This window comes from Ammospiza caudacuta, chromosome 3 (genome assembly GCF_027887145.1).
Source record: "Ammospiza caudacuta isolate bAmmCau1 chromosome 3, bAmmCau1.pri, whole genome shotgun sequence".
Taxonomy (NCBI): Eukaryota; Metazoa; Chordata; class Aves; order Passeriformes; family Passerellidae; genus Ammospiza; species Ammospiza caudacuta.
Window position 1 is genome coordinate 2253716 of NC_080595.1, and position 12940 is coordinate 2266655.

The window sequence follows — 12940 nt, forward strand, 5'->3', positions numbered from 1 at the left end:
TATAGAATCAACTTCATACCTTCAATGATGTGTGTAATAATGAGTCATTAGTTTCAGACACAGAAACGTAAGTAGGAGCCTTATTCTGAATACTTGAAGTGTTTTACATGATTGCATTTCTTCTCTGTTGTTATGGATTGCACACATGGGGGAGCAGTGATAATCTGAGACATTTATTAGAAATATTCTAATCAGGGGGTTAATAAATGCTTTTAAATGGTAACTGTGAAATATTTTTAGGTGTTTCTGGTTTTTTTTTTTGTATTAAAATACTTAATCAAGATAAGCTTTAGAAAAACATAAATACTGAAATAATAAATACCTATAATGGCCCATTATTTCCATGGTGATATATAAATAAGAACCAGCTAATTCATATAATTTTTGCTATTTTCTCATTTCTCTGGATTATTTGTTTAACCAACACTTGTATTTCCATCAAACTTGTTACTTTTCCACCCAGTTTGTGAGCCAATGCTCTTGTTGTTTTCCTTCAAAGTCCTTACTTGTATAACTCAGGTGCGTTGAACAATTTTAGGGGGACTCACATAAATCTTCAAGAAGATTCACCTGTGGGATTGTATTCCAGCCAGGAAATGTATTCACTTCTGTAGTAACTCTAAACTTAACGGTAGAACTGTCAAGAATTTAAATTAAAAATATGTATTTTGGTAGTGTTCTTGTGAAATAACAGGCAAAATGTGTAAATTGCAGAATTTTACTCACAGTATACTTGTTGGGTTTCTCTTGGGGGGTGATGTGCTCTGTTGATGCTGGGAGCCACACACGCTCTCCAGTACTTTATTAATGAGAAGTCTCACAGCAGCAGTGTCTTGCTTTTGTCTGGATACTTTTGTTGCAAGTTGCATTTGAACACTTTCTGAAATCTGGCTGCAGTCATGACCACAGTTCTGGAGATTTCATGCAAGAAGCACCTTAGATGTTTGAAGAGAAATTCCTGGGAATGTGTTGCTATTTGAAACATAAAGAACCAGAATTTAGGGCACTTTTGCTTCTGTGGAGATGTGGAAATACCTTGGAAATAAGAAATAAATAGTAAATAGTGCAGGAGGGGAACATGTTGGGAATGTGAGGTCAGCTGGGGTGTTTGCTACACTGAGCTCTCAGTTCCTGGTGTGTTGTTACACTGGGACTGACAAACCTCAGATTTATCCAGTTCTTCTCCTTCCCTCACGCTGAAAATCTGAGACACAGATTGTTTTTAGGTTGTAATAACAGTAACAAGTGATTGTGCCAGTTAAACCTAATACAAAGCTGTTTGATTTTCTGTGTCAAATGTAAAAAAGAGAAGTTAGGAAGGTGGAAAAAGAGAAGAGTGGTTAAATTTCCCTGCAGAAGAACAGATGTACTCTGCAAGAGCATCAGAGTTATTTTAAAGCTGAAGGAAATTGTCAAATTCTCCTTTGCGATATTACTTTCTTGGCAGGGGCATCTGTAAACAGGCTGTCATTTGAAAGGAATGCAGCACGAACAGAAAACTTTCTTTTCCACTTTTGTAGTGTGTGATTTCAAAAAAAATCAGCATTCCAGTTGTTCTGGTGTTTTACCTGAAAGGTTGGTTACAAACCAGTGTCAAGCATTGCTGCTCATCTTCAGCTATCTTGTGGAATCACTGATGTCTTGCAGCCAAATAATCAGGAAGGGCTGGAGCAGGAGGATGGGGAAATGTCTCACTTGTCCAGTTTGCCCAGTACAAAGCTTCCCTCTCATTACAGACTCTGCTCATGAGAAATTTTTGGCTGAAAAGGCACGTAGGGAGTTGGCAGTGACTGAATGAGCAGCAAAAGGAAAGCTTTTCATTCCTGTGTTCTTTCCTTAGTGGAGAAAGGAAGTCTTAAGAAGTTTTATTTTGTACCTTTGTAGCCTCTGCAGATTTGCCAAAAGAAGATGTCCTGCATTATGTCTGGTCATCCCTATTTTATGTTTTGACTTTTCCAGATGCATTTGGAACTGTCAACCTTTGGGATTTCTCCTTCTGTATCTTGATAAGGTGGGTTTGCGGGAGGTACCTTAAACAAAAATCAGCTCTCAGTTAGTGCTGGCTCTTCCCTGTTCAGAATTAACAGCAGGAGTTTTTAGCAAATATTTTGCAATGGTAGCTTCCCACCTTTATCCTCAGCACTCAGTTTTTCTGTGTAAGACAAGCTAAAGCATCTTCTGCCTTGGAGAGCACTGGATTTCACAGGTTGCACTGGGGAGCAGCACAAAGCTGACAGAGGGGTCTGGTGTGGAGCTGCAGGTGTTTGTTTGTGTGATTTTTGAGATTCCATTTCCCTGCCCTCTCAAGGGCTGAGGTTTGTGCTGACAGAGCCCTGCGTGCTCCAGGTGTGGGCAGTGCCTCAGCCCCCCAACTTCATCATTCCCCAGAGATGGAATTCTCATTTAGCTCTTCCTGCCTCTAAAGATAGAGCCAAATTCTTTGCAATCTGAGGTACTGAGGAGTGTGAAATCTACTGAGGCTAAAAATAACAAGCCTGAACAGAAGAGGCTCAGAGTCTTTGAATAAGTGATTCCTGCAAGTGTTTCACTGATGTCACTTAGTGAGAAATGATGATGCTTTTCAGGAAGTGAAAGATACTCTTTTTTTTGGGTGTTACTTGGAGCACAAGAGGAAAAAGTGTTGGTCTTTTCTTCGGTGAGGACACTGTCAGCTTCTGGAAATACCGTGTGTAAAGAGAGAGTTTGTTTTGCTCTCCCCTGGCAGGCAGCCAAGGGCTCGGGTTTCAGGTTCCAGGTTGACACTGAGGCAACTTCCTGACTCATTTAAAACCTTGATTACCCTCTCTTGAAAAGCTTCCTGCAGAGCAGTTCAGGTGTCCAGAACTCCTTTCACCTGTGAGCAGAAGGAACTGGATTATTTCTTCTTTCTTTCCTTATTTATTGAGATACTCAATTGCAAGTTCTGTGTTGTCTTTTCCCTTCACTGTTTTACCTTATGTTAACTCTTTCTCCATTTTTGTCTAAGCTTACTGATTTGAGTTTCTGGCAGCATTATTTAAACCCTCTACTCTCTCTACCCTATTTCAGGGATCTTTTCAGATTTTCTCTGAAAAAAAAGGTGAATTTTTTCACTCAGCTCACTAATGTTTCTTTCTTGTGGCCCACACAGCAGTTAAACAAATATTCCAGATGATGTCAGAGTGGTGGTTTCAGAGCCTGCAGAGCATCAAAGAGGAAAATTTGTGCTCAGAAGCAGAAACATGTGCTTGAATGTGTGTTGGGAAGGTGCCTTCTGTATCCTCTTTGCATTTCTGATCCTAAATAGTTGAGATCAGGGTTTCACATCTGTTGTTGTGTTATAGATCCTATTTCAGTGATGTTGTCAGGAGGTGTTAGTGTTCCTCCCTTGCAAGCTGCCACTTCCAGAGCTGCATTTTTCCCTTGGAGCTTTTCTGTTCTGTGTTCAGTGACGTTGTGCACGGCTGTTGTTGTGATCCATCCAGCTCTGAGCTGCTGTGGGGAATGGACTGCTTGAATAAATAAAGTTTTCATTCATGAAGGTTGCTTTGCTGTGGGATTTATTGCTGGATTTGGGTCATCGTGTGGGTACAAGTATTGTAGCACAGCCTTAGATTAAAATGTTTCCAGGACTTTACCCCAGTCCTTTCATGGTGAGGTGCTCTTTGACCTGCCAGGAAAATGCATCAGCTGGAGGATAAGAATGAGCAAAACTCAGTGCAGTTCCAACATCAAGTTCTGTCACCAGTTGCACAGTCCCCTCTCTTCCTTGCAGTCTCGTAGAATGCCTGGGAAAACTTGTGCCAGAAGTGCTTGAATTACATTTCTTGGAAGTAAAGCAGTTATTTTTGACAGACATGAATAATCAGGGAACTCAAATTAAAAATCCTACAGAGAAATGGATTAAGTGTTATGTACATTTCCAGTGTGAGATTTTGAGACAATTAAACCAGAGTAGCTGCTACCTTTGCCTTTTTATTATCTTCTCCTCCCTCAGCCACAACACAGAGTCATAGAGAGTATCAAGTTCTTTAAATAACTTTTCCTATTGCTATCCAGTTATTAAATCCATTATAAACAGCTGCTATATATTTGTGTTACTGCCAAGGTGAATTTTCTTACTCCTAGAGTCTGTCTGATTTGGATATCTAATTTGTAAAACCATTCCTTGTGCTGCTCCTTTGATGTGAGAGGGAAAGGCACATTAATGCTTTGATCATAATGCATGATTTTCACTCTCACCATTTCCTTTAATACAAAAGAGGAACTTTTTTCAGGAAAACCTTTGCTGAAATGGAAGTGTTCAGGAAAGAAGACAGACATGCTTCATTGACACTGAAATTTGCTTTTCTGGTGAATCCTTGAATGTGATATTGTAAATATATTCCTTAGGAAATCAGAGAACGAAACACTTTGTGGGAGTAATAACTTGATCATTTTAAGAGATTCTGATTGCTGTGCCCTCAGCCAAATATTCTGGGAGGAGCAGCTTTCTCTGCTGGGAAGCACAAGGGCTTCATTCTGCCTTGCACAAGGATCCTCTTGTTTTTGGTCACCCTCAACAAATCCATATCAAATGCACGTTTACCTTCAGAAATCTGAGATGTTGTTTTACCAGAGTTGGGCTCACCAGAAGGATTAAGAGTTTGTTACTGCTGGGAACACATCCATTAAAAAAGGCATTCCTTCAAAAGAATGATCTGTGGTTTTTCAGAGTAAACATGGTGTGAATTAGAGACAGAGAACTACCATGGTAATTTAATAAAATGTGAAGGAACTCATTCTAGAGGAGAGCTTTTGTTCTTTCCTTTGGAGTGGTTAAAATGCAGCATATGAGTGGATACAAAGCCTGATGGGTGTTGTGCCATGAGCAGAAGGGTTGGGATAAAGAGACCTCATGAGGAATGTGCCCTTTCATGCTGGCATTGCCCAGCACTGGTTATTTATCTGGGGTTCCTTCTCAGAGCTGCAGGCTGAAGCTCTCAGAGGCAAGAAGGAAGGAAAGGTCTTCCTTCAGCCTTGGTTAGCCAGAAATCCAAACCCTGGCTGAGTCACTAATGTGCAAGTGCCAGAGTTTGGTTTGGGTGCTGGGGATAGTTGGGTTTGAGATGAGGCTCTGTGGGAAGCTCAGGACATCTTGGATTCATGGAACAGATGCAGTTTATCTTTTCAGTCCTTCTTTGAGCAGATCCTCTGTCAAATTGACTTTAGAGTGTGAAACTCGTTCATTGATAAGCCAGAAATGATAACTGCTGGCAAACTTTTGTACCCTGCAGTCCAGTCATTCCTTAAATGTCATGGGACATTATCTTTGAACAGTGTGGGAATATTTGATTGCCAGTGTCCTGGTATTAGAAAAGAACAGTTCAGAAATGATGTGGAGTAACAGGAGCTTTGCTCCTTGAGCTCAGCCATAAGGATCAGGCAATCCAAAACAATTGAAGCCCTGTCAGTGTGCCCCTGAGTAGTGATTCCTGTTTGGAAAAGCCACAGAGGCAATCTCTTCTTACCTAGAGAATCTTGGTTCCTTCTTGAGGATGATAAAGATTGGCAGTCCTGGATTTTAATAGTGACCATAAATGTGACATGAGCAGAAGTGGTAAAAATAACTCTTCCTCAAATCCTCCAAGGCACCCCCTCCCTCCATCCTCTGCTCCCTGTGGGACACAGCTCTGTTATTCCAGGGCCATTTAAACCCAGAGCTGGGCTTTGAATGCCCTGATGTCCTCTAATTGCTGCTGGTGCCAAAATCAGGGTAAACAAACATTTGCTTGAAGAGAAGGAATAAAAAGGAGCTCAGGCACTGCTGTGCAGACAGGGCAGTGCTTTCTGCAAGTTCAGCTTTTGTTCTGGTAAACTCAGTTTCCTTGTCCTGGTCACTTTGAATGTTTGCTGAAGGAATGGCAGTGGGTAAAGTTCCTGTTGGTGTGGATGGGCAGAATGAGAATTTGGAAATATCTGTGTGCTGCATGTGTGTGACTATGACCATGCAAACAGTTTGGGAGAGTTGCTATTTGTGTAAGAGAATCTAAAAATATTTTCCTTAAGAAAATAATTTCTGTCACTCTCATCTTTAGCTACATTTCAATACTTGTGGAATTTCATGATAAACTTGGATTAAACAGCAGTATCAAAATCTTACCTGTGAGGTCTTTGCAATTGTTTGCACATGGTGTAATAACTAATTTTATTAACTAATAAAATTAGTAGAATTATTGGTTATGTTTGCTGATGATCCAATGGGGGAATGTTGATATTTGGCATTAGTCTTCTAGATAAAAAAAATACAGAAATAATTTGCTTCCTGCTTGGAGAAATGAACATTGACCATGGTTTGTGTCCAGAAGGTTTCTGTACCCTCACTACAGCTGCAGATACCAACTTGCAGGATGTGCTGTGCTAGAGGAGAGCACAGAGTGAACGTTACAGGCAGATCATTTTATGTTGCACTCTTTTTTCATCTCCAGGTCAATTGCAAAAGAACTTGCAGACTGGCTTATCAGCAACAATGTAGTTGAGCACATTTTTGGACCAAATTTACATATTGAGGTTAGTATTTGATTATTATAAATTTGGTATAAACATGGAGCATGAACTTGTTGTTCTAGTAAATCTTTCCTCACTGTGTTCTCACTTTGCAGATCATCAAACAGTGCCAAGTGATTCTGAATTTTCTTGCAGCTGAAGGGAGACTTAGTACCCAACATATAGACTGTATCTGGGCTGCTGCACAGGTATATATTGAATTTTCGTCATTGCAGGAGTGATAAAAGAAAATAAATTTATTTTGTTTCACATTCTTAAAGTTGAATTTTTTGATTTTTCTTGGCGGTCTGAGTGTTTTGCTGACCAAAATGTCAAGTTAGGTAACTGCCACAGTTCCTGGGTTATTGATTAGATGCAAGAAATCACCCTGGCTACTTTTATACAAGGAAAAAAAATGAAGTTGTATAGCAAGGACAGAGTGTTTTCACTGGGAATGGGGATGAAGGTTGTAGGGCAGTTGCAGTATTTTTATTATTGTGCTAAATTGCCTTGCTCCTGTGTATTGTAGCTTCCATTTCTGGTACTCCTGGTGGGAACAATCAGGTGAAAATTGTGGCAGTGAAGTTTACAGCTGTGCTCCTCTGCTGCTCTTAAAATCTACAGAAGGCACTGAAATTTTATTTTTTTGCTTGCTAAAGCTGGAAACTCTGATAGGCTTTTTGCCTTCAGAAAGATTTATTTGTGTGCTACTTTTAATGGGTCACTCTGCTTGTTATTTTAGGTTGTGACATTTTTATTTAGGGGATTTGAATACAATAGGCATGAGCAGGCCTAGAGAACACACTGTTATAGCAGGTTAGAATTTAAAGAGGGTTTTTTATGTATTCAATATTTCTTTGTCATTTATTTCAATCAAATAGTACTGAACACACTTTTTGAACCAGTGTGGTCCTTTGTCATTAAAACATGCAGCTGGAATGTTAATTAAATGCTCATTGGAACAGCATTTGCTCCACCATTTTTCTGTGTCAGAGTAATTAGTAATTATTTATTTTACACTACATTTTAAAACAGTATTTTCACTTCCTTGATGTTTTCACGCAATATGTCACACACTGTAAGAGCTCTGGATTTTTTCAATATATTTTATACTGCTTTAGGAATAGTATAATTACCTATTTTTGATAATGCTTTTACAGTTTAAGTGTCCATTTTGACATAGTGATATTTTCACGATATGCTTGATATCAGAATTAAGCATGTCCTGACCACTTCCTGTAAAAGGATCCCTTCCTTAAACCTCTAAGGTTGTTTAAAAGGCTGACACCTTAAGGCTGAAAGAACAGAAGGCTTTAAGGTTTATTTTCCACTTTTTAAATGAGCTTTCAGCCAAAAATTCATCTTCCCTAAGTTGAAGTTATCTCAAGATGTTTAAATGCATCTTTGTATAGAACCCACATGATTTCCTCGCACTGTGAATCCTGTCAAAGTTGCCCTGTACACAGTGAATTGCTGACACAGATGTTTTAATGCCAGGAAGGCAAAATAAAATAAATCATTAAAAAAAACCCTTTGAGGTGCAAGTGTGGTAACCAACGTAAGAATATTTTTTCTAGAAATTTCCTGTAAGCATTATTTTATTTTTTGAAAACAACATCCTTACAGATGTAAAGAAACTCTTTTAAGTGGCTGTGAAAAGCAGAATCTAACCAAAGAGGAGTCATCCAGGAGCAGTGTCCCTTTCATGTGGAAATGGAGCAGTTAGCTGAACACACTGTCATATTTTTTGACATCCATCACTGGAAAGACAAAAGATTTCTTTATAATCCTCACACAGTCTGTTCCTGAGTAATCTTCATTTGTATTTACCTCTGATAATAAGGTAATAATTGCAAATACTGCTTCCCTCAGGTTTAGCATATAAACTTAATATTTTAGAAGTTATATTTAAGTTCAAATACAAAACAAAGTTCCAGTTCTTTTCACCCAGTCTCTCAGAACTAGAAGTGTCCAAATTACTTGAGTCAAAATTGCAAATCTGCTGGAGTTTGAAATGATTTGACAACTGCTGCTGAGAATTTGTACAAAAATGTTTATTTGCTGCAGTATTTGATTTACTTGTTGATTTTGCTGTTCCTGTTCCCTGCTCTGTTTGTTCCTTGTAGCTGAAGCACTGCAGTCGGTACATTCACGACTTGTTTCCTTCTTTGATCAAAAACTTGGACCCTGTCCCACTTAGACACCTCCTGAACCTTGTCTCAACTCTGCACCCCAGTGCTCACACTGAACAGGTAAGGACAAGGCCAGCAACGTCTCTGGCATGAGAAAAGCAATTCAAGGAGAGGCTTAAACAACCGTGATGAGTTTGTCTTCCTAAAGGAGTGCAGAAAGGGGAACTCTAGGAGTAAAGCTGTCATGTTTCTTCAATTGCACCTTTCCTGGCTTTTGAAGGATAATTTTTAGAGATTATGTAAACACTGATGGAAGATTTTAACTTCTGTCTGAAGTTACAATGTGTTTCACACATTATTTAGTTGTGTTGTTCATTTTGATGAGTTATTTTGGTGAGCTGTAGTATTGACCTAGAGAAAAATGAACAGTGGATCTCTGTATCCAAAACCTTCTGCTTAATGGGACTTTTCCCTGGTTTTCTTTGCAGACCTTGTATTTGGCATCCATGCTGATCAAAGCCCTGTGGAATAATGCCCTGGCAGCTAAGGCTCAGCTGTCAAAACAAAGCTCCTTTGCATCTTTACTGAGCACCAACCTGCCCATGGGAAACAAAAAAGGTGTGTGGTTTTCCAGTAGATCTGGAGGTTAAATTTGGAATTTTCATAGTCTCCATGTTGAGTTGGGACAAAAAGCAGGTATAGAACTTTCTTCTTGAAGTATTTTTTAAAAGTGTCATGCTGGTGTATTTTTCCAGCAGAACTTGAGGCTGTAGATGAAAGCATGAAAAGTCTCTGAGTGCTTTTGGGAGGCTTTGTGTTTCATTCTGTTTGTATAGCTAGAGTAGTCTGTATTTTCCTTTTTTCTTTTAAATTCTGAAAATGATCCATAACTATTCTTGTTCTGCTGCACATCTGTGACTTAATAGCTGCACATAAAGCTTGCTTACCTTTTACCTAGTTTCTGGTATTACATGCTGTTTCTGATTTGGTGATTTTGTTTTTTACTGTACTGTGTATTTCCCCACACTCATTTCTAAAGGTGCTGCCAAGCCATTTTCCTGTAGTTTCCCTTTCTCTTCATCCTGCTGGCTTTTATGAATCATTGACAACTATATGCTGACAAAATGATTTTTAGTCACTTCTTTTTCCATCCTGCTTTTTTCCTTCAGAAGAAGAGGAGCTCAGAAGAGCAGCCCCTTCCCCTTGTAAGTATAATTTTAGTTGTACACCACAATCTGGCTCCTTTGAAGCTACAGTGCTTTTGAATTTGGAGCAGAATTAAATTTGAAATTTGGTTTTTATGAGAAATCAAATTAAATGATATTTTGAGTAGAATTTAGGAAATTTTTATAACTGTGTCAAGAAGAGACATCCAAACACACACTTTGTAAAATGCTCAATGTTTTAAGTGAAATTTTTAGTGTTTAGGTACACATAGTTTAAGTTATACCTCTGTTTGCTGGAAGAATGCTCAATATTTGAGGCAGATTTATGCAATGCTGTTACATTCCAGTAATTACCTGTCAGTGAATAACTGGGAAATGTGGTTTTGAATTAGGGTCACCAGCAGCAAGCCCTCAAAGTAGTGACAACAGTGACACCCATCAGAGTGGAGGCAGTGACATTGAAATGGAGGAACAGCTGATTAACAGAACAAAACATGTCCAGCAGCGACTTTCGGACACAGAGGTGAGACTGGGGCTCTGACTCTGGCAATTGTCTCTGAGCTGCCTGTTACCAGCTATAAAACTGATATTTTATCTCTACTTGTTTCCAAACCACCTCAGACAAATGTATTCCTGCATTTAAATAGTGTTCCAGTTAGGTTAATATCAGTAATGGACAGCAAGGCATTGTCACACTGGGGCTCTGTGCACATGCAAAGTCTGCACACACACCCTGTTAGCAGCAAGGTAATGCAGAAAATCAATTATTAAATCTGAATCTTGCTTGGAGCATTTTGTCATCAGCAACCAAATTGAGAAGGAATGAATGGGAACTTGTAGATGTGACACATTTCCTCTTGAAGGAAGAATGATGTTTGAATGATGATGATGATATTAATTATGTATTTCCAGTGGTGCTTTATTTTCTCCACCAATCTTAAAAAAGCCCAAAATAATTGCAGGAATCCATGCAAGGGAGCTCTGATGAGACAGCCAACAGCGGAGAGGATGGCAGCAGCGGGCCTGGGAGCAGCAGTGGCCACAGTGATGGCTCCAGCAACGAGGCCAACTCCAGCCACGCCAGCCAGTCCGCGGGCAGCCCCGGCAGCGAGGCGCAGTCCGAGGACATCGCCGACATCGAGGCGCTCAAAGAGGAGGAGGACGAAGAGGAAGAAGACAGGAGCCACAACCCCCAGAAAAGCAGCAGGAGCACAGATCTACGAGGCAGAAAACTGGAATCCCAGGCGGGCATGTGCCTGGCAGATGCCCAGGGGGCCGCGGAGAGGAGCGGCACCAGCAACGGGCAGGGCAAGGAGCACGTGTTCGGCGCCGACGCCGTGGCGCCCGTGGACGGCCGCATCCGCATGCTGGACACCTGCCCCCACAGCGAGGACGCTGAGCACGACATGGCCGGGGACATGAGCGCTGCTCACATTTCACAGGGCTCTCAGGACTCCTGCATCACTCACACCGGGGACTTCCTTGGGGAAACCATTGGGAACGAGTTGTTTAACTGTCGCCAGTTCATTGGGCCCCAGCACCACCACCACCATCACCACCACCACCACCACCACGATGGGTAGGTAGCTGACATTTCACAGAGTCACACAATGACTGGTAAGGGAGACCTTAAAGATTGAGTCCAGTCCATGCCCCAGCACCTCAGCTAAGCCAGTGCCACATCCAGGCTTTGTTAAACACACCCAGGGATGGTGACCCCACCACCTCCCGGGGCAGCCATTCCAGAACTTTATTACCCTTTCTGTAAAAAACTTCTTCCCAATATCCAACCCATATTTCCCATGACACTGTGTCTTCTAACTCCTTCCATAACAGAATAAAAGTTAGCAAAATCCTTTATCTGGGCAGATAGCTAGCAAAATTCTCCATCTGGGCAGAAATTGGTGCATGGACATTGTGCTGTAGCTCAGGATAATTTTGTCCTGCAGAGATGCTCATTATCACAGATAGTTACACAGATACCTGATTTGTTAATATCTGATTAAAGTTTCTCTTAACTTTTGGTTTTGAATAAATAAGACAGCATTTAAGAAAATGTTAAAAGTGTTTTGCAAAGTGCTGCATTTAGTTAAGATTAAGAAGCCAACTCAGTCATCAAGCTGGTGAGACCTTCAGTTTACTTATCTGTATTTGTTTTTCCAATTCATAGAAGGGCTGCTGTTCCAACAGATGATTCATCCTGACTTTAGCTTTAGGGAGATGTCTGCTCACTTGTAGTGTGCTATAAACAATTTCCTCTTTGATATTGTCCATTCTGATCATCTTCTTTTGCAGGCATATGGTTGATGATATGCTTAGTGCAGATGATGTCAGCTGCAGTAGTTCTCAAGTCAGTGCAAAATCAGAGAAAAATATGGCAGATTTTGATGGGGAAGAGTCTGGCTGTGAAGAAGAGCTTGTGCAGATTAATTCCCATGCTGAGCTAACATCTCATCTTCAGCAGCACCTCCCAAACCTGGCCTCTATCTATCATGAGCATCTGAGTCAAGGTAAGACTGATCAAAGAAAAACTGAAAAACCTGGGTTGTCATTTTGAATTAGTCTCCAGTAATTAAAATGATGAAGTTATTTTAACCATTTCTTTGTATTTGTCCAAAGAAACCACAATGACTGCTGAGAACTTAATGTTTCTCCAAGAGATTAATTTTTGTTTCTCTGTTCATTTGTCAACACAGAAATATTCATTTGTGTTTAGCTGTGTTTATATTTTTAAATCCCCCACCTTTCCATTTCATCTGGAGCTTTGAATGCAAGTTAAACAAATAAAGGCACGAAAGAAGCTAGGAAGTGTTTTTTTCTAATAAGTTATTTAGGGATAAAGAAATGTGGTACTGAAATGCAAGACTCTTTAAAAGATTTTCCACTCTGAAACTTTCTGCAGTTTTTGTGGTGGTGGGTTCACACATTACTGTGATTTTGTACATTTGGCATAATAAATTAACCTATAAATGAATGAACCATAATGGGCTCTAGAGAAGATAATTCTGGAAAAATGACTTAGAATATGATCTGATACTTTTGGGACTTTGCTCTAAAGGGCATTTTATGTTATTTCATCTTACACTGCCAAATCTTCTGCTTTACTTCAGGGTGCAATTTAAAATACTCCTAAAACAC

General features: G+C 40.0%; 1 protein-coding gene across 1 annotated transcript in view; it reads left to right on the forward strand.

Annotated features, from left to right (window-relative positions):
- The window catches only part of USP34 (ubiquitin specific peptidase 34), a 120364-nt gene that overhangs the window by 41465 nt on the left and 65959 nt on the right, over positions 1 to 12940 (forward strand). The window contains exons 8-16 of the mRNA XM_058800752.1: positions 6 to 67; positions 6447 to 6528; positions 6621 to 6713; positions 8631 to 8756; positions 9125 to 9254; positions 9806 to 9841; positions 10195 to 10325; positions 10765 to 11381; positions 12098 to 12312. Of these exons, the coding sequence (XP_058656735.1) occupies positions 6 to 67; positions 6447 to 6528; positions 6621 to 6713; positions 8631 to 8756; positions 9125 to 9254; positions 9806 to 9841; positions 10195 to 10325; positions 10765 to 11381; positions 12098 to 12312 (1492 nt within the window). The remainder of the gene's footprint in view (positions 1 to 5; positions 68 to 6446; positions 6529 to 6620; positions 6714 to 8630; positions 8757 to 9124; positions 9255 to 9805; positions 9842 to 10194; positions 10326 to 10764; positions 11382 to 12097; positions 12313 to 12940) is intronic.